At 36.2% G+C, this 20247-nt stretch overlaps 1 protein-coding gene across 1 annotated transcript in view; it reads left to right on the forward strand.

Annotated features, from left to right (window-relative positions):
- The window catches only part of CDC14B (cell division cycle 14B), a gene marked incomplete at its 5' end in the record, with an annotated part of 42776 nt that extends 29950 nt beyond the window's left edge, over positions 1–12826 (forward strand). Inside the window, 2 exons of the mRNA XM_085312166.1 lie at positions 7208–7324; positions 11063–12826. Of these exons, the coding sequence (XP_085168292.1) occupies positions 7208–7324; positions 11063–11102 (157 nt within the window). The remainder of the gene's footprint in view (positions 1–7207; positions 7325–11062) is intronic.
- Between the last annotated feature and the right edge of the window lie 7421 nt (positions 12827–20247).

Consider the following 20247-nt stretch of genomic DNA (forward strand, 5'->3'; position numbering starts at 1 on the left):
AAAAAAAAAAAAAAAAAAAAAAAAAAAAACATGCTGTGAAAACTATGAATTTTATCTAGAGAAGCAGAAAAATATTTTTAAATCATCTAGGTAGATGTATTTCAAAGAAGGAAAAAAAGCAAAATAAGAATATGAGAAGCTGGTGAGAGCTAGAGACATTACTCCATTTAAGTCGCAAAGGATTTATGTTAAACATTTGTTATAGTTTACTGAAGTTGGCTGTATAAATTCTCTATGTCTTGTTAAATGGACTCATTCTATATAGATGTTCTAATTAGCAATATGCTGCACCTTTGGCAAAGAGATTACTGAATTTTTTGCTATTTTGAATACAGAAAGGTAATATACCCTCACCATCTGGATGTTTTGCATAAATTGTTTGTTTGTTCTTAGAAAAAAAAAATCTGTCTCTGATTTAATGTTTTAGTATTAAAACACAAGATAATTAAGTAAAATGTATGAACACAGGCTGGTCAAACTACATTCTTAAACAAGAGATAGCAACAAATGGTCAGAGATACACTGTGCTAGAGTGCGTTTATTTTTCGAAGGAGTGGTATAGGCTTATCTGGAATAGAAGCCTTCAGTGAGGATGTCAGAGAAGTTGCTTTATGTTGACTCCAGTAGCACACAGATAGAATGTTTGATAAGTATGGTTGCATGAACCTGTTACAGCCACAGGAAATTAAAAATGCTTGGCAAAGATTATAGAGCAATATTCTTTTAAGGAACTTAAAATGAGCTAAAATGCACCGATAGCTTTTGCTTTTGAATTTTTGTTCATCTTTTCCTCCCCCTCCAACCCCTTTTTTAGATGGCTCCTAGCTATGCTGGTGTCTACACTGTGTAGCATTGTCATCTGGTGGATTGTATGTGGCTCCCTTCTTCCCAGCCTGCTATTCTGTCTAGATGGTTTAAGAACRTAGTAACCATCAGGACCCCCTGAGAGAGAGCCACTGTGTAAGTGTCCCATTCCATTTCTCTACAATAGCTCACGCTTTCTGTCTAGTATGTCTCATAAATGCATGTTCGCATATCATGTTTCTTACTGGCTTTATTGCAAGAATAAATTTCATTCTCTCGCACTTTTGTCTTTTTGTATATATGATTTGAAATAACAGTAATTTTTATGGCTGGCTTGCAATACAAAAGGTGCAGAGCATTTATAATTAGGATACTTCATAATTTTGGAGCCTTTCTTTTCTATATGCTCTTGCAAATAATCAAAGTTAAATTTGTAAAAAGGAAATAGTGTTTTAAAGTTGATCCTGTCCTTTGCATGTTGCAAATGAAGAAGTTAAATCCAGTCTTTTTTCGAGATTYGTTAACCTGGAAAGGTGCTTAGTTTCCCAAAGGATAGGTTTACTCATATGATAAACCAGAAATTAGAACTTCTCAGAAATGTCAGTAGGACTTTCTTTTTTGCTACGATATTATATTACTGTGCCAAAAGAGGCAGTAAAACAGGACAAATGTGTGCTTTTTGTTTTTTGAGTTTTTTTTCTGTAGTATAATGGAAGACAATGCAGGTGGGTCAAGGCACACATAGCATTTCTCCACCTAGGCAATCTGGCTTCATTGTCTTTTGTTCCTAATCGTTTTTCCGTAGGGGTTTATGAGACTAGTTTAATCCCTTCTTTCTGTTACTTAAATTCAGGAGCTGATTAAATCACTACAAACATATTAATTCCTTGAGTACCATTTTGATTTTTTTTCCTCCTTGCTTTTGTCAGAGTGGCTGCACAGATTGCTGTGCCTAGCCTCCACTTCAGAGGTATGTTTTCATCAAATGGTGACTTTTGTCTCTTGGCCAAATAAAACTTCAGCTTCAGCAGTACACAAAACTGCCTGGCAAACCAAATGATATTTCTTTTTGCTGCCTAGCTCTGTGGTGTTTAGGGGATCTTTTGGTTGTTTGGGTTTTTTTTTGTTTTTGTTTTTTTTTGTTTTGTTTTGTTTGTTTGTTTTTAGCTGCCAACAAGCAGTATGGTTACTATGGGAGCATGCTTGAAATGTCAGTGCTCTCAGAGGGTAAAAGAAATTGGTCAGGAAGTATTTTACAACAGAGTGTTAAGTAAGAAAAGGCCTTTTCCCTGCTAAAGCTTTAAAGTTAAGAATTTCTATCCTTCTGTTCAGCCTAGCAACTTTTTGTTGTCCACACTCTAAAAAGCCAGTAAATATTCTTCTAAAGTAAGTGATGCAATGAGCAAAAATGAGAATTGGGGAACTTGCAGGCAGTTTAGATATTCTGTTAACTTTAGCTAAGATCATCTGATTCTTTTTTGGGGTTTTGTTTTTGTTTTTTGGCAGGGTTTTCAGGAAAAAAAGAAAGACTTGGAGATCAGTTGGGTTATTTTTCTCATAGGTACCTAACTTTATCAACGAACAAGTTTAGACAAGAGTCTTGTTTCCCAAGTTTCACACTGAATTTACCAGTAGCTTTTGTCTCAGGATTTTATAGAATTTGAACATCAGATTTCTAAACATAGACTAAAGAGCAAAACTTAAAACACTGTTCAAAAAATGAAACAGTCTTCCCTTTTGTTTTCCTGAACTGTAAGATGAATTCCACTCAGCTGTTTTCCTTCCTCTTAAAATTTCTATGTTCTATCTGAAAACTCTCTTGCTAGAAGGAAAGAAGAAAATACTCTTCGATGTTGGTAAATTCATCATTATATAAGCAATTGGGATACTGGTGCTGCTGCCTCATATTCAGGTTGATTATCATACAGTGTTTTATGGCAAGGAAAGAGAAAACTTTTTTTWAAAAAAATAAGCTAGACCAATGTGTTCTGTACTGTACAGCTATTGTCTCTTGTATTTCCAATCAGGATCTCATGGGTAGCCAAGCAGTGCTGTAGACTGAAGCCCTGTAGACGAAAGAACGTCAGTCATTTATTGATAGCTTGAACAGCAGTAGGTGTCTGAGGATATGGGAGAGGTGTGGCCTGTTTTCCTAAAAATCATAAGGTGATTAGGGAGAAAGCAATATTGCATGTGACAACCCTCATAAAACAGATAACCTTGGCAAGAATAAAACTTCCATCAGGAGACGAGAGAATATATAGTCCTGGGGTCTCTTCCGCTCATCCCTCTCAGTGATACTGCAATCAATTAAAATTAAAAAAACTTTTTTTATATACATGTATCTCCCTCCAGGGCATGTTATTTTGTTGACTTTCCAGGTCTGAGGGGTATTGTGGTTTATGTCTTGGGTCATCCTGTTATGAATTTTGTGTCATATCCCTCTTATTCACTCCCACTGCTCCCCAAGATAACTGATGAAACAAAGTTGTGAAACTATTTAGAAGATAGTTCCTCTGACTGAAAACTGTTCCAGTTAAGCAGGTTTTGTTTTGTTTGAATAAGAAAGCCGTGTGTGAATCAGTATGGTGTCTGGGAAAAGTGTTATGTTCAGAACTACTAACTGATGATTCCCTTACAGATTAACTGGAAATGAAAAATTCTTGGAACATGTGGATTACTCATTTTAGTAATATGCATATTATGGTACCTTGTGGCATGCATTCGGGATATTTTCTGAATTTTTTTTGTTTGTTTTAGTTGTATGTCATTAAGATACAGTATCCAATATAGTGAAAGGTTTTCTTTCTACTCGTGTTTCTGGTTTTTTGGTTGTACAACACGACATGTTATTTTACTTGGACAATCATAAAGCAGTAAGTTAGGTGTCCTAAGGATCTCATTCTTCTCTAATATAGTGGGATTTGGAGGGTGATAAGATTCTAGGAGAGTTTCCTTTACTGTGGCCTCATCTCACGTTCATTGTGAAACCTAGCCACTACTATAAATTGAGGCTGCTAGGCTAATGGTGTGTTAGAAGAAAATTCCCTGTGTTAAACCTGGTTTCTTCACTCAACTTAGCTTATAAATGTGTGGAATAATATAAAGGCCATGATGGCACTGTAGCTCCTTCTAAGCTAACAGTCATTAGGCCAGAGGACATCTCTGAGTGTTTAGCTGTGATAGTGTGCCAAATACTGGTATAACTGGAAACTCGTCTATCTCCCCTGAGGTGAGATAGACACTTGCAAGTCTGAAATTTTAGTCTGATTTAAACATCCCTATTTGATCATTCAGCAAAGTGTTTGCTGAAAGTGTGGTCGTGTTGTTAACACAGATTTCGGTTAGTCTTTACTCTGGGTATCTGTGTGATTTATATCACTTACAAGTAAAAATGCCATGGCAACTAAAGAGCAAGTGACACTAAAGGTTTTACCATGCTCAAAGCTAGCTCTTAGCTGACCTGTAAACCAGCTCCTTCTTTCCCTGCCCTTTGGTAAATACAGCAGTATTAAGAGGAGGATGTCATTGTTGGAACAGTGAAATTGTATGTAGTGACTGTTTTATTAGTCACCTTCCTATTTAGAACTTTTTTTAAAATCTACATTTGCTCTGAACGCAAAATAATATTCTGTGGGAAGTAAGGAACTTTGAATCTCTGGGTTATGTCAACCAGATGAAAATTTAAGTGTTTTTGCAAGAGCATATCATAGCACTCCGCAGTATTGTAGATCGTATTAGCTGCATATGGGGGATTAAACTCAATGAACTGACATCCTTTCTGAACTTCTGGTGCCTGGGARGAATGCATGCTTATAAGAGAAACAATCAGATCAGACTCCAATAATATTTGCTGTGTTTTTTATATATATATATACACTCACGTATACACTCACATGTTTATTCTAAATAAATTATATATATTTAAATTTATATATAAATATTCACTAAATTTTTAGATTATTTTTTAAAACATATAACCTTGAAAACTGTAAAAGCCAAGAAGAACCAAGACTTTATGAAAACAAATTATTTTGATTTGGATCGGATGTTTACTACATTTGAAAATTGCTGCTGTTTTCCAGGGTAAATATATAACTGAATTTCTGTATATTTCTCCATGTAGTTAATGTAAAATAGAAGGATTGTAAAGTATAACAAATTTAATTTCCAGTACTTTGCCTTATTGACTCAGATATTGCCAAAATTCTGCAGCTTTTTCCATAGTGAAGTAGCATTAGAAGAATGGGAGTCACACGGAAAGAGATTGCTTGTGCCTCTTAGCACATATTCAGTGTTAAATTTAAGGAGAAAACATATTTCTTCCATACTTGGGTTTCCAAAAGCACTAATAAAGCAGCATGTGAAATGATTTGGTGATACTCATATTTCAATAACTAAATGTGACAGGGTTAGCAGGTTTGGTATCCTTATATGAAGTCTTCAAAGTTGCTGATGACAGAAATAAAAGGTACAACTCTAGGCTCTTCTGCTGTTGGTATTATTTCCAAAGCTTAGTTCAAAATGCAAGAGCCCAGAATCTGTTCGTGTTGTATGACGATCATGGCAGTGAAAAGATAATTATTAATATTAAAACTTGTTAGAATTGCTTCATAACGGCAATAGAAGTTATAAAGTGAACTTTAAGAATTTGAATGATTTTATTTTAGTAGTACAAGGAAAATAGATTTTTTGTTAGAAGAATATGTATTGTCTACTGAATCATTATATAATTTTGAAGGTATCTGTTACTTGGTTTTCAGCATCACAAATAGCTGATTAAGCTGATATATGTTTACATTCCTCCAATTTTGTCTGTGTTGTGTTTGCAGTAACACTCACCTTGCTTTGTTATAGTCCTTGGAACAGCAGTCTTATATTATCTTGGAGGAAGAGAAGACTGTTTTGTTTGGACTTCTTACAGATTAAGTTACCAGATTTTGCAAGTCTGAAATATTAAGAGATTTATTCAAAAGAAGTTTAAAATACTTCAGCAGTGTGGTTCTCCAGTCACCTGTTCCCTGAATAATCCAGAATTAGGTGGCAAGCAAGGTTACCGACCAGCTTTACTGCTGCGAAGTGGAGAAATACAGTACAGAAGGATTTTAAATGGAACTGTGTTGTCAGACACATTTGCAGATTCTTTCGGTCACTAGTTATAGTATCAGACCTGTATAAAACAGTGATAGCTGAGGTTTTTTTTTGATTTCTGCTTTCACTAATTGCCTTTTGAAAGGGGAATTTGCTTTGAAAATACTGMCTTTTTTTCCCTTCTTGTATACCAGTCGACTTCTTGCACTGAAATTCCACATTCTGCATTCATATCTAGAATTCATTAAGAACAGTCTTTTTCAGAGAATTTAAGCAACCAAACTACAGTTTATATAACTTAATCAAGGCTTCGATTTTCAATCTAATACAATCTGCTGACACAGATGGACTCAGTGAAGCTGCTGAAAATCAGTGCTAATAATTCTGCATGAGAAAAAGGAATGAATTTCTAAATTACATGAATGTCTTAATGAATGTTTTTATAGTTGAAAGCTTCCACAGCTAGAATGACTAGAAAAAAAGATCTATAAGATATTGCAGTAAATATTGAGCCGTTGTCACTTTTATCTCCTTAGTATGATAATTTTACTGCAACTATATAGGAATATAAAAGATGTTATCTCCATACAAATCAGTTGATTACTGGCTGAAAATATTTATTTATTTGCATTTCACAGTCTCTAGTTCTTTCATTAGTCATGCTGACACTAGGATTGATTTGTCAGCCTGTTTAGGAAATAGTCAGTACATCCATTGCTCTAGAGAAGCTGTTGAGCACAGCTAGGTTGCAAAGCTAGGTTTTAAGTGTAGTATGATCATTCTCTGTTAGAGCAAAATGCTGGCACATTCAATGTTTTTCCCAGCTTACTTTATTTCAAGGAAATTTTTCATGGTTGGTGGTGGGACATTTAGACTCCGGTCCTCAGAAACTGAATTACTTTTTTTGTACTTTGTTTGTTAAATTCCTTTTTAGGTCAGTCTGGAAAATAACATTTGTTTTTCACATTCTTCAGATTTGCTTTTTTTTTCCTTTTGTTGCAATATACTTAAAATATGCATTTTATAGTTTTTTGTCTTCCAGAAACAGAAAAGAAAATCTCAAACTATTATTTAATCTGTTTTTTTGAAAGGGGGGGGAACCTTAATAAATCAACTTGCATTAACTTAATTCTTACAAGGGCATTGTAAAGAGAAGGCTACGTGCTTCAGRCAGAACAGTTTGCTTTTTGGAATGATTAGTGGAAAGCTATACGATATTTGTTAGCTCTACTGCAACTATGATATCCTCTTTTCACTGTTCTTCTAGATACTTTCAAGTTATATAATCTTTCTTTTTTCCTACTCTTTTCAGAGTAATTCTACAGTCCAGTGTTCAGAAAACTAAAACCTCTGAACCTAGCATTTCTGACTATACAGACATTACTAAAAGAACTACCAGGTCTGCTGCAAGAAAAAACAGTTTAAAAAGGTGAGAGTTACCCTCTTTAAAGATTGAGACACCATTCTCTAGATAAAAACTTTGAGCGGTTGTATCCATTGCTGCTAGGGGCTTTTACCCCAGTTCAACACCTTCTCCTAGTAAGGAGAAGTGAGTAACGCTTACCTGTTTTACATCATGTACTAAGAATATCTGGAGCTTTAAATCTCATGTCATTTGTTTATGTTGCCGAGTCTTTCAAATTTCAGAATTTTATGTTGTGATTTCTAATGTGAGTAAGAATTACTGAAGGGTGAGTGATTCAGATAATGCAAAACTATACTTTACCAAATAAGAGGATTTAACTGGAATAAGAGGATGAAAACTGGTTCACAGCATTGAGTAAAGTATCAGTACTTCAAGTCAAAACCAAGAAAAATTAGATGGACAACTGAAATGCAAGAGAAAGAACCTTGCATTACCCACTATGGCTGTGGATATTGGAAGGGTGAAGTATATAAGATATGAATATATATATTGGTATGAGATTTTGTAATAAAAGAGCAATTAGAAATCTGAACTCAATCTATGCTATAAAGTTTAAGGAAATGTAAGTCTTAGATGGATTTATGCACGACTGAAAGTGCTTTTTGGCCAAGAAGCATATAGCCATGCTTCAGCAGATACTGGTATGCGTATGCATGTGTCCCTAAAGCTCTSTTATCCTGTAGGACAGATTTCCCAGGCATTACCAAAAAAGAGCCTGAGGGTCTAGCTCTAATCTTTGCTTGCAGTCTTAGATTAGGAAGATATAAACACCATTATTTCCTTCCTGGTGTTGTCTTGCTTTCATTTGTGCAGACATCAGTACATGAGAAAAAAGTTTTACTAAACTGGTCTGTTAAGCAGATTTAAGCCCTACTTTAAATGAAATGGTGTAAATCAATTTCTGAGCAGTTTCCAGTGGTTAGAAATGATAAGAATTTGTCTTGTGCTTATCGTGAAAAATTTTCAGCGGGTCTGTCAGGTGCTGAAGAGAAACTTCTTTTTATTGAGAAGACTAAAGGTGGCAAATAAGCTTTTCCCTCCACCCCAACTCCCCGCCGCCTCGAGCTTTGCTTTGCTTTGCCCTCGTACTCTTATGAGGATAACAGGAATTACAAAGCCTCTTCTCCACTGGGTAGGAGAAGCACTTCATTTAATAGCAGCCTGTAGGGATACGCTAGTCAAATAATTTTGAATAGCAGCTATATAAATTACCTTGGTAATTCATAGAACAATTTGCAAAAAAAAAAAAAAAAAACATTTTCCTGAAAGACATGTTTTACTGGAACCTCAAGTATTTATGAGAGTTTTCCTGATCTGTCTCCTTTTTGCATTGTTTTTACCATATCAGTTTTGGTCCAGACTGACTGGTGTGATTCTGGCTGCTCTTCTTTTTTTTCACGGCTCTCCCAGTTTTAAGCTCCTTCCAATTCTTGGTAGCTGTATTCATAAGTATGTGTCATTGAGCAGACATGGCCAGTTCCTGGAAAATGCATGTTGGAATAGATTTTTGTGTTGTAGAAGATGAGAATACCTATTCTTTGGAGGAAGCAACATCCATGTAGTTAATTTCATGGCAGATTTCAAGTACTTTTTAAAAGAATTCCTTCAGGTATATTGCCACATTTATGACTGAGAAGCAGSGATGAAATGATCTCAGGCTTCATAAATTATGTGATATTTTAGTGTATTTTTTTAAAACTTCTATTCCAAATTTCATTCCATATACTATTTCTTTTTTCAACTTTTAAGATAAAGCAATTTCAATCAATTTATGCCTGATCCTGTCATCAAAGTTGTCTTAAATAGTTACCTTCCAATCTTGGAGTTCTTAGTATCTTCTCGTCTGAGAGGGCTAATTGGTTGCAGGTGCTTCTTAAGAGTATTTGAGATGATGGTACAGTTTCATGAACTTAATAAATAATGCAGTGCCTTCCTATTATCTCACTAATGTTCTTTTATTTTCCCTCACCCCATTTTTTTAAGCCTAGCTTTTTCTATCCCTTTTTATGAAGTTTATTCAAATTTYCTGAAATGTATTCAGTTTGTGTAATCTTATAGTGCTCAGACTGATTTATTCCCATTCAAATTTAGTGCACGATAAAAGACAATACTTGTATTTATTGTTAGAATGTTGAGATCTTACCTTAACACAACATCTTTCTCTCCTCAGGACCCTATTGCCTTCTCCAAACTTCTGACATTACCATCCACCCTCATTCTTCTTCTTCTTTTTTTTTTTTTTTTTTTTTTTTTTTTTTTTTTTTTTTTTTTTTTTTTTTTTTTTTTTTTTKTTTSTTTGTTTKTTTGTTTGATATGTTCCAGTGGAATCATCTTTAAATATTTTTAAATGAATCTCATCTGTTGATGCTGTAGTTCATTTTAGTCAGGTTTTACTGTAGTTGATCACGTTTGTGAGCCTTCCTAGTGCAATATAATCCGGAGGTCATTTGCCATTTCATCCACCAGCGTGTTTCCAGAATGATTCTTGTCTTCAGCCAAAACAGCTATTTACAGCTAACATAGTCTTTTCTAGTTTTGCAAAGGGATCTTGGGGAGTTTCAGTCCCATTCATGAAGTTCACTGCTTTTCCTTTACAGAACATATCTAAGTGTCAGCTGCCATCTAAGAAAGATAGCACCAGTGGACACAATACATAATGTCTGGTGACTGAAACAGCACAATCACTGAACTGCAGAAAATCACATTACTAGAGCATTCTCTGCAGTCTTTTTATGTGGATGCCCATTGCCTAAGTATTGTTTCTCCAGATGAGATATATGCCTTTTAAATATGCTACTTACTGAGAAGTTAGAGTTTTTATTTTAACAATATACGTGTACCAGATCACTCTAAGAATAAATGTACTACTTCATTCTCCATTTTTTCTCTTCAAGTGATAGAACACCTGTGTGTCCCAGACAACAGGGTTACTTTTCCCACGGGTACCCAATAAATCTCCAAACCAGTTGAATCACAGTATGACACAAATGAAACAGAGTCTTTCTTTTGTTATTGCACACTACAGAATCAGGATTGTGTCTATAATGAGTAATTGATTAGAAATGGGACTTTGGTGATGGCATTTTGGTAGGTAGCGGTACTCAGTGGAGTGGAGATTAGGTTTTTACAGAAAAAGAAGAATGGATTGTTACTTTGGGAAAAGGAAGAAAAATGTGTGAAAACTGTACTCTGTAGATTCCTTTACTTCTTTTAGGCAGGGAGGTATAGCACAAAAAATAACAAGGAAGAATTCACCTTGATAATCTAATATGCTTTTGCATTGCTGGGAATTGTAAAGCAGCCTTCTGCTCCCTTATTTAACTGAAAATTGCCTGCAGCATTTCAGAGCTTTGTCTATGTGTAATTTAAATCCAGCTTTTAAAAAATTAATATTTCTTTACTATTCTTTCTACTTTTCCTACAGTCTGATACCTCAGAGAGAGAGAAGGAAAAGGAATGCTTTGCAGCAAATGCACTTAATGAAATTATGGTACTTTGAATCCTCTGTTGCTTTTCTATATGAAACTGAACCCTTTCTCATATTGTCTGTAATCAGACCAATCTGTGCTTTTTTTTTACAACTGACACTGCTTTGTCCTTGAATGCAGTGAAGTTTGTATTCTATTTGTTCCTTTGAAGCATTGTTGGCATATTTTACATTGGCAGAAATATTTGCTTAAAATACTGGCTTTTGAGAATATATTTAACTTTTTTTCTCAAATATATGTTTTATCATTTCAGCAGCCAGTCCATCCCAAGGACTAGAACAGTATTGCGTTAAATTTCAAATAAGCAACCAGTGTTGAAGAGACTATTCAGGAATGAAAGGGATATCACTAGAAAGGACTTAATGCAATTCAAAAAAGAAGATGCTTTGGCTCCATTTTTCGGCAAAGATTAAACAGTGAATCTTGTTGGATTTGTAGAATAAAATGAACTGTCAACATGCTTAATAGACAGCTTCCTAATGTTCTAAACACTTCCTCAAACAAAACCAACAAAATCTGTGTAAATTTGGACTCAGGTGTAAATATGTAAGCTCTCTATTATAAAGAGGACTTGCTAGTACATATGATGCATGTGTATAAATTGTGATGGCAATCACTTAGTTGCTGACCACCAGAAGTGAAAAGTAGGTGGGAGCTTTTAAAATATTTAAATCTGTGTTGTCCATTCAGATTGGGCTTGGGCTGAAGTCTCCAATAGAGAGTGAAACCCCACCGCGAGATCTTTATTCTTATAGTGTGGGTACTCTCTTATGTTAATTGGCTGTCTTTTGTATTTTGTATGAAGTATTTTTATGAAGCTGTCATGTTGAGTATATAAAATAATTATCATCCACCAAAGAGTGCTTTATTTTCAAGAGTTGTGTATTTTCTTTTTTAAACTTAACTAAAAGCAATTAACTTGTTTTGTTTTTAATAGTATTATGTTTTACTTGTTCACAACCAGTGGCTATTTTAACTAGTTGTAATTGCTTTAAATCTAGTATGATTGTAAAGAGGAGGAAAAACAACAGTTTACCATTTAAAGCAGTGCTATCATACTGAAATGTCATTATTGTTTMCTTTCCTGTTTGTAAGTGTATTTTGCTGAAACTCTACTGTACCTAAAAGGTAAGAATTTTTTCCCAATTTTATTGGTACATTTGATAACACTGAACACCACTGTTAGCTTCTGTTGACACTCTGAGTGCAACTCACAAAAAAAGGAAAATAAGATTGCAGAACCACTGAAACTGGGAATGGAATTCAGTGGCAGGTATAGGCCATCATGTTAAAACAAATTATTTCAAAACAAGTGTTTAACATCTGATTAACACTTCAAAAACTACAGCTTACCTCTGTTAAAAAGGAATGTAGTTTTTAAAGGAATCTGAGACTTAAATTTTCTCCCACTACAAGACTCTTCAAACACACACTGGCAGCATTTTTTCCCCTACCCTTTTTCACCTTGTGAAAGCTGCAGGCTTACTCCTTAATGACAAATCCTTGTCTGCCAACTTTAAGTTTATATCTCTGCATATCCCTCAGACTAGATCTGTTACCACATAGCCTTAAGTAGAATACACTTATCTATTTGATGATGGTTGTATTAGAGAGCAGTAGAAATGGAGAGATCTGGAACGTTTTAGCAATAGACTACTATCTGACGTTTTTAAAGATATATCTATGACTTCGGGAAGGACAGGGGGGATTTTCTTTCTGTGAATGTAAGTGGGCAAATTCAGCTAGATCCAGTATACGTCCTTTTATTTTCTCTCAAAGAAATTAAGATTCCTAGTAGCAGGCTGGTGAGAAATGCACACTGATAGATCTCTTTGATTGAATAGATCTCTTTGATTAGGCAGAACATAATGAACTGAAACATGGACAGGGTGTGGAATACATAGGAGATTGCAAGTAGGATCTTTGGATTTAACTTTGCAAATATGAATACAAAGAAAATGCAAAAGACTTGAATGATGTAAAAAAATAAACAACCAGTAAGACTTGGAGCCAAAAATACTTCTTGTTTGCCTCTTATTATTTACAAGAAGCACCTTAAAGGAAGGGACAGAATTCACCCTGCTGTTGGATTAAAATTTCTTGGCATTTTTTTAAATGCGCCATTTGCCACAAAAGCTCATCCATTGATGACCACAATAGCATGTTGTGTAAAAATATTTGTTTGTTGTTAAAAATTCTTATCTTGAAAATTGTCAGTGAACTTACTGACAAGCCTTAATAGTCAGAAGGAAAGGATAGAACCAGTGAAGTGGATGAGAGTCAAAACAAGACAGATTTAGTGAGATTTGTTGTCTTTGGCTTGCCCTTCCTCTGCTACTGCTTTTCAGCTGCTGCTGAATTTCTGCTAACAGAGAAAGGGATTTTATAATACTGTGATATTTGCAAATACTGGATACAGAAGTAACATACTATGTGGATCAAATGAGTTAAAAATAGTATCTCCAGTAAGTATGCCTTTCTTGATCAGAAACTAAGTCTGAGTTATCTGTATTTTTATCTGCAGATAATCAGGTTATTCCACACCCCTTCCACATACTTATCCCAAAAAATGAACATCAGGTAGAAGAAAACACATTTTAAACAGTGCATTTTAAGTAATCATCAGAACCATTAGCACTTTCAGGTTTACCAGAACATCAGAAATAAATTTGCATTAAATAGTGCATAAGAAACACTAACTACTAATAACTGGCAACTGTAGCTAAACCAAAACTATGTTTAGCATGAATGTGTTTCAAGCTACCCTTTCCTCCAATGTGTGTCTTACCAGAAACACATGAACATCAGCTGACATTTTGAATCTGAATTCTCTAAACAGCGTTATGGAAAACTAATCCATTACCTCATTTATGCCCCACCTAATTGTATTGCTTAATTTGCACTTTTGAGTTTTAATACTTTGCCTTGCATTTTTATTACACTGCACCAAAGCTGTCTTAAGTACAATTACAAAGAGTGGGCAGGGGTGAGAAGGTCCTTGGCTTCTAGGTCTTTCTCAAGTTGTGAAGTACTGTGTGCCAAAGGGAATGTGTGTGCAGCAGCTGCTTTGGAGGTATAGCACAGGTTTGCTAAAGGAAGTCCCTTATTTCTGCTGTCATGAGTTAATAGTTTTGGTTAAACTTTTAATTCCTCTCTGTTCAAATTCATAGGAGAGACAGATTTTTCCCTTGATCTCCTACTCAAAAGGATGCGACATTCTCAAATGTTATAGTACCTTGGGTCAAATTGCTGGATGCCATCACAGCATCACTAACTTAAACTCTGACCTTGTCCTTTTGCCCCAGTTAGATAATAGAGGAAGTGCTGCTGTTTTAAAAACAAAAATTAATAGTTGTAGACTTACGCATTAAATGGGGAAAAAGTGATATTCACCAGTTTGTTGCACTGCATTTTTTGTATTAATGGTTTGCAGACTGTTTGTCTTATGTAAAATCATGTACAGACTATCAAGTTCTAAAATTTGACTAATCAGTACTGTTCATCCTGATTATTTTTAAATTGTATATTTTAATCATATTTTTTTAACTTGGATTGAGTGACAGAATGGAAGTTTATTTTGCTGAAGGTATTTTTAAGATAAAGCTTCATATTATCTTGTAATATTAAGTAGTTCAATATGCATTTCTCTCTCATTTGAAAAATACTGCATATTGTATCTGGTTTTATACCAAATACTGAATAGTAAGAATTGTAAACATAAATTGTGCAAAATTAAAGATAATCAGAAGCTTGTTTTCTTACTTTTATTTCCAACATTCTTAAAAAAAAAAAAAAAAAGAACAGAAGACATTTCTATAGGTAACTTCTATGATACTAACTCATAACATATGTGCTCTTAAACAAAYAATTTCACCTGCCTGAGAACCCTTAATTAAAGCACAAATCCTTAGGAGATGCACCTTTTTTTACTGAAAAAAGGTAAGAAACTTCTGGCTGCACAACTCAGGGGACTGCCTCTGGAAAAGSGTAGTAGTATTTGAATAAATTTGAATGGGGATACTATTAACCAGTAAAACAAACAAACAAACATACATGAGAAGCTCTCACGCCATAGTGCCACATAGAACAACAGGATTCTTATGCCTTCTTCCTCTGCAATTGCATGGAAGTCATTTCTGGAAACTAGTGAGTTGTTAAATGCTACATACTCTGATAATTCTCATGAAAGTCTCAGAAGTGAGAATCTCCTTTTAGAAACTCTCTGCCTACCTAAGAAGAAATAACAGTGGTATATTTTAGGGGGGGGGTTTAAGGCTTTGAGAAAAATATATTGACTTTTTGTAGTAACCCTTACTTTCCACACATTAAAAAAGGCAGAACATGCATCTCTCAAGGAGAACCTGTTTCACAAACAAGTGGACTTTCTCTGCACGTGCTCCAAGAGGTTGGAGTTGTTCAAAGACTCTCTTTATACTTTCACCTGGTATGAGATACCCTTTTTAGACTGGCAAATGTGTGAACCACCTTTTGCTGGCAAACTAGTTGCCTGATGAAAGATTATATCTAGAACAACATCAGTGCACCTGTCATAAGCTCTGATTAGATATTTCAGCAGTACTGGCAAAATGGAATTAAAAAAAAAGCACAGAACAAACCAAAACAAACCCAAAACCTAAAAACCACTGCTGAGGAAAAGACTTGAACAGTGGCACAGGTCAAAATCATTGACATCATAGCACTACAAGGATAATCTGTTTGCAGCATTTCTAGAACTGATTAAACTTTGATTTGGCTTTATTTAGCCACTTCAGTATTACACTTTCTACATAGCCCATGTAGGAGCAGAAAAAGAACACTGTAGTGGAAGCGTTGTGATGCCTTCAGAAACACTTAAAACCTGGGCTGGARAGAGAAACTACATTCTTTAAGCCTGAGTGACTAAGTTTGTTGATAGAGAAATTGTTTTCCTCTAGCTTGTACCATGGGGGGGGGGAACAGGAAATTGTTTCCTTAAACACAGTTTGTGGCCTGGTTCAGGCCCCCCTCATATTATCTGTGTGGATCACACTGGAAGAACTGAGGCTCCAAAGACCACTCAAAACCCCGTGACAAAACTCTACTGCCCACATAGTCCCAGCTTTTTGTCCTTCAGGACCCTCGCACCCTACCCCTGCACCCCAGTGCACGCACACGTGCCCATGCACACACACCGGTGTTAATCCCCCTGCACCCCAGCTCTTCCCGTTACCTCAGTCCCTGTGATCAGCCCCAGACTCCTTGTGCTCTGACCAGACAGAGGAAGCTGGTCCTGCAGCTACACGACCACCCTTGGCAGGGGCTAAAGATACCCACTAGGATCCRTGCTCACCACAGTGGGCTTACGCTTACCCCTGCCAGTGCTTCGAGGCCAAGTTCTTGGGGGTGGGTTGGCATCCCCCCGGTTTCCTTCTCTGCAGGAGAGTTCAGCCTCCTCATTTAAAGGATTCCAACCCCCTTCAAAGACAACTTACCCCTGACCCCACCTGAGTTTCTGCCCAGGTTTGGGTTCTGTCATAACCAGATTCCTCTCTCACTATTCTTCCCAAAATTTCATGTTTCTAGGCCTGAATATTTACCCACCACAGGCAGGAGGACTTCATGCTTTAACCTTCACAGGTCCAGAAACTTCTGGAAAATATCCTGCTCAGTTCCCTCTGCAGGAAAATCCCAGCAGCCCTGCTGTCCCCCATTGCAGCAGCTTTCCACACACACTGTCTGCTGTGCGCAGGCCTGCTCCAGGTGAGGAACTCCGGGCAGGGGCCGAAGCGCAGCCCCGCCACGATGGAGGCGCAGGCGAGGCTGCGCTGGCTGCTACCTTCTCGAGCACTGCCTGCATCAGAGCTGCACCTCACACACCTGAGGAAACGCCAAAACCCCAACAAAGTGGATTTTTCACACTTTGTGTGTTAAGGTTCTGCGTCGGCTACCAGCAAACAGCCCTTCTCACGCCCTCATAGTGTTTTGGTGGTTTTTGAAACTCACACTCCACACACAATTGCATCAACTTCTGCTCTGTCAGATAGGATTGCACCATGAAGTGACACCAAAGCACCAGCAGATATGCCCCATTTCTGCGTCCCCAGACTGAGCAGAAAATGGAAGGTCCCCAGCGTTATATGGCTGGAAACATTTCCAGTGCCAGAACACACCCTTCACACAGCCTACTGCAGTAACATCAGTTACTAGTAACAGTCCTTCACCAGCCCCCACTGGCTGCATGTGAAGGTTTACTGAGATAACGATGGAAATTGGTAGTCACTTTTTCTTCAGAGTCACACCTTTTACCCATCCCCTCCACTTTCACATCAACTTTTTTGATTTTTTAAGAAAATTACTGTTTGATGAGTTTTTTTTCTTTATTTGAGGAATTCTCTCCCCCACTGATGAGGTATTTTTCCATCCAAGGCTCTTTTTCACTTGAGGAGAAGCTTCATTGAAAATGCTGCTGGGTTTTACCTTTCCTCCCATAGCTGAGGCTTCCAAGTCCAGAGACTTCGCTAGAGCCAAGAAAAACCCAAGGTCCTGGCAGTGACACCATATTACTCTGAAATACCATACCTCTGAAAACAGCATTCAAATCATAGATRTTTAAAACAAAAAAATCCCACATACTTGCACTAACAAGCCCAGAATTTCCAGATTACATCAAAAAATCATTAAATCTGATCTTTTTTTCCCCTGCTAAGAGAAACCAAACTAAATCTACACCTTGTTTCTGCTATTTTTATCTTTCAGCAAGGCTGTCCTGCATTATGCAAAACTCTCAATTCTTTCATTCAAGTCATGGTAACTACTGTACACATCTAGGCAGGGTAGTTTGCCAATAGCAGACAGCAGCTTATTGTTTCTTGTCACTAGCTAAAACTAAAACATTGTAGAGACAAAAAAGTTGASAATATGGATATTTACACAGGTTAATCAAGCAGAGAGAGCAAAAATATTGTTTAAACCGTTGAAATTTGCCTCAAACATTGTGCTGCCTAGGGCACAATGCAGTAACATTGCTCTGAAGGCTCAACTATCTGCAATATTTGTTGCATCACATTTTCAGAAAGGCATTTGCTAGCAGACAAACTCCAGTTGAAGATTTAAAGCATTTCAATTTAAATTTTAAATAATACAACCTAAGCATAGCACTAGTCACTTCTTGCAAAGACTGAAACTTCCTGCCAACACAACTCCCTGCCTAACACACACACAGTTTATTCAATAACTTGCCCAGTGCACACTACTGAAAGAGAAAAGCTCTAATTCCATGTTTGTTATTCAGTGACTGAAGGATACTTCTCCTATAAAGATGATCATGTTTTAAATTCAGCTGTTAGTCCAGAGACAGCAAGCCAGTGTTACATTGTTTTCAACACTATATAAAGTTTAGATATGAGTGTAACTATATACAAGTGTGTCTATATGTATATGTGTCCCTGCAAAAATTCAAGGGGAAAAAGGCACGAATAGCTTTAACATTGCATCTTATTGGCATAAGCATTCAAGGGCTGTAGACTTTGTTCTTTTAAGCCCAAAGGCTGTGCCTAACTCCTAGAACCTTATTCACACRTAAAAAGTGAAACAGCTGAAAGATCACCTCCCACAGGCTACTTTAGTGGTTCTGATAGCTTAATATCATTATTTATCACCTAAATTTTTCTCCCAGGGTATTTTGCTACCGAGTCTTTTCACGCTCATATGTTAAACGCGGACAGTCCTCATCTACCTTCCTTGAAAGGCAGTCACATAGGAATCTACCCTTGTTGAGTTCTATGCCATGATACCACGTATTTCAGCTACAACACAAAGCCATTTTTTAGAGCTCAGTGTTGACATGATATCTAAGAAGTGATCTTTCTAGATAAGCTTAAGGTAACTTATATTTGTCTAAAACATGAAACTAAAATGCAGGGGTCTGAGATGACTAGAGTAACTAACAGCAGAATACCTTGTAGTAGTGCATTAAAGAGTAGCATGACTGAGATCTGCAGCACTAGTCTTTCTCAAAGAGGTATACCACATTTTACTAGCTTTTACAAATATATTTACATGTACTACCATTTGGTTTACATGACGGAAGGTAAGGCTAAACCAGGAGCCACTGGTGGCAGCAGACATGTGCAGAACAGATTCAGCTACTTTGGATCTAAACCTTGGATATTACAGAACATTGAGGTTAATAAGGTGTTCATTTCTCAGCGCTAGGCAAAGTAATAGGTTCACTGTTACCACTTAACAATTAATAATCTCTTCTCTATATTTAAACAACAACAACTAGGGAAACTTTCAAGGCATACTCAAGGCACACTGAGGGGGAAAAAAAAAAGAAGAAAAGTCACACCTAAGCTGTTCTAAGACATTTGATTTAATGTATAGTAACCAGCCATCCTAAGCCTCATTCCCATCGTTTTTCTTAAAAAAAANAAAAAAAAAAAAAAAAAAAAAAAAAAAAAAAAAAAAGCACTCCACAGATTAAACAGAAAGTCTTAAAACCAGCCCACTTTTTTTTTTCTTAAGCAGGAGCTTTTAAAATAAACCATTTGGTCAGCAGATCATTTACAAATAGACTTGGACAACTGCTTTAAAGCGTTCCCCATTTGTCATTCTGTTTTAAGAAATAGATCAATGTTAGAGCAGTAAACAGCAACTTTGAAGTAGCAGTACAAATTTGGAACACAGAGGTGATCCTTTCACTCCTTCCCACAGAATGGTCAGAACTGGATCAACTGCATGCTTCAGACTTCCAGTAGAAAAAGGAAGGTTTGCTTTCAAATACTTAATTATTTTCCTCAGCAAAAAGAAAAGTTAGTAAGGTAAGAGGCAACAAGAAAAGATACACCTTAAAATTTGATGGAAAATAAAACCGAGGCCTCCAAAGAAGCTCTCCAGGCACTCACGTGAGAAATGAGGAGGGRAAAAAAAGGAAAAAAAAAGAAAAAAGAAAAAAAAGTCAGACTTGTTCTGTCCTGCCTCTTGGGAAACAGAGGACATGGAGGGTAAGAACAAGCAAAAAGCTCCAAGAGCTCCATAGGGGGATTACTTATATTTCATAATCATGAAAATTCCCTTTTGGGGAGAAACAGATACTTTTAAAAATAGTACAACAGCAGACAAATCTCAAATTGCAATGATTTCAAATAGTAGCTTGCTCCTACAAGATGAAATAGTCCTTTACATTATTTCATCCAGCTCCATAATGCAARAAACGACAGCATTGGTTCCCATAACACCAGTGCTTTCAGTTAATTATGCATGTCCTTTCTACTACAGTTTATCAGATTACCACTATGCCATTAGGATGACCTCCTTTGGGAATTTAGAATCTTATGTTACAGCAAACTGTCACACAGCAGAATTTAACAATACAAGAAGTACCATTTGGGCAAACATAAGTTTGGGCGAACATCGTATGTATCATATTAAAAAAAGAAAAAAGAAAGAAAAAAAAAC

The sequence above is a fragment of the Rhea americana genome, unplaced genomic scaffold (genome assembly GCF_003343005.1).
Source record: "Rhea americana isolate MKP2758 unplaced genomic scaffold, rheAme1 scaffold_11, whole genome shotgun sequence".
In the NCBI taxonomy this organism is placed as follows: domain Eukaryota; kingdom Metazoa; phylum Chordata; class Aves; order Rheiformes; family Rheidae; genus Rhea; species Rhea americana.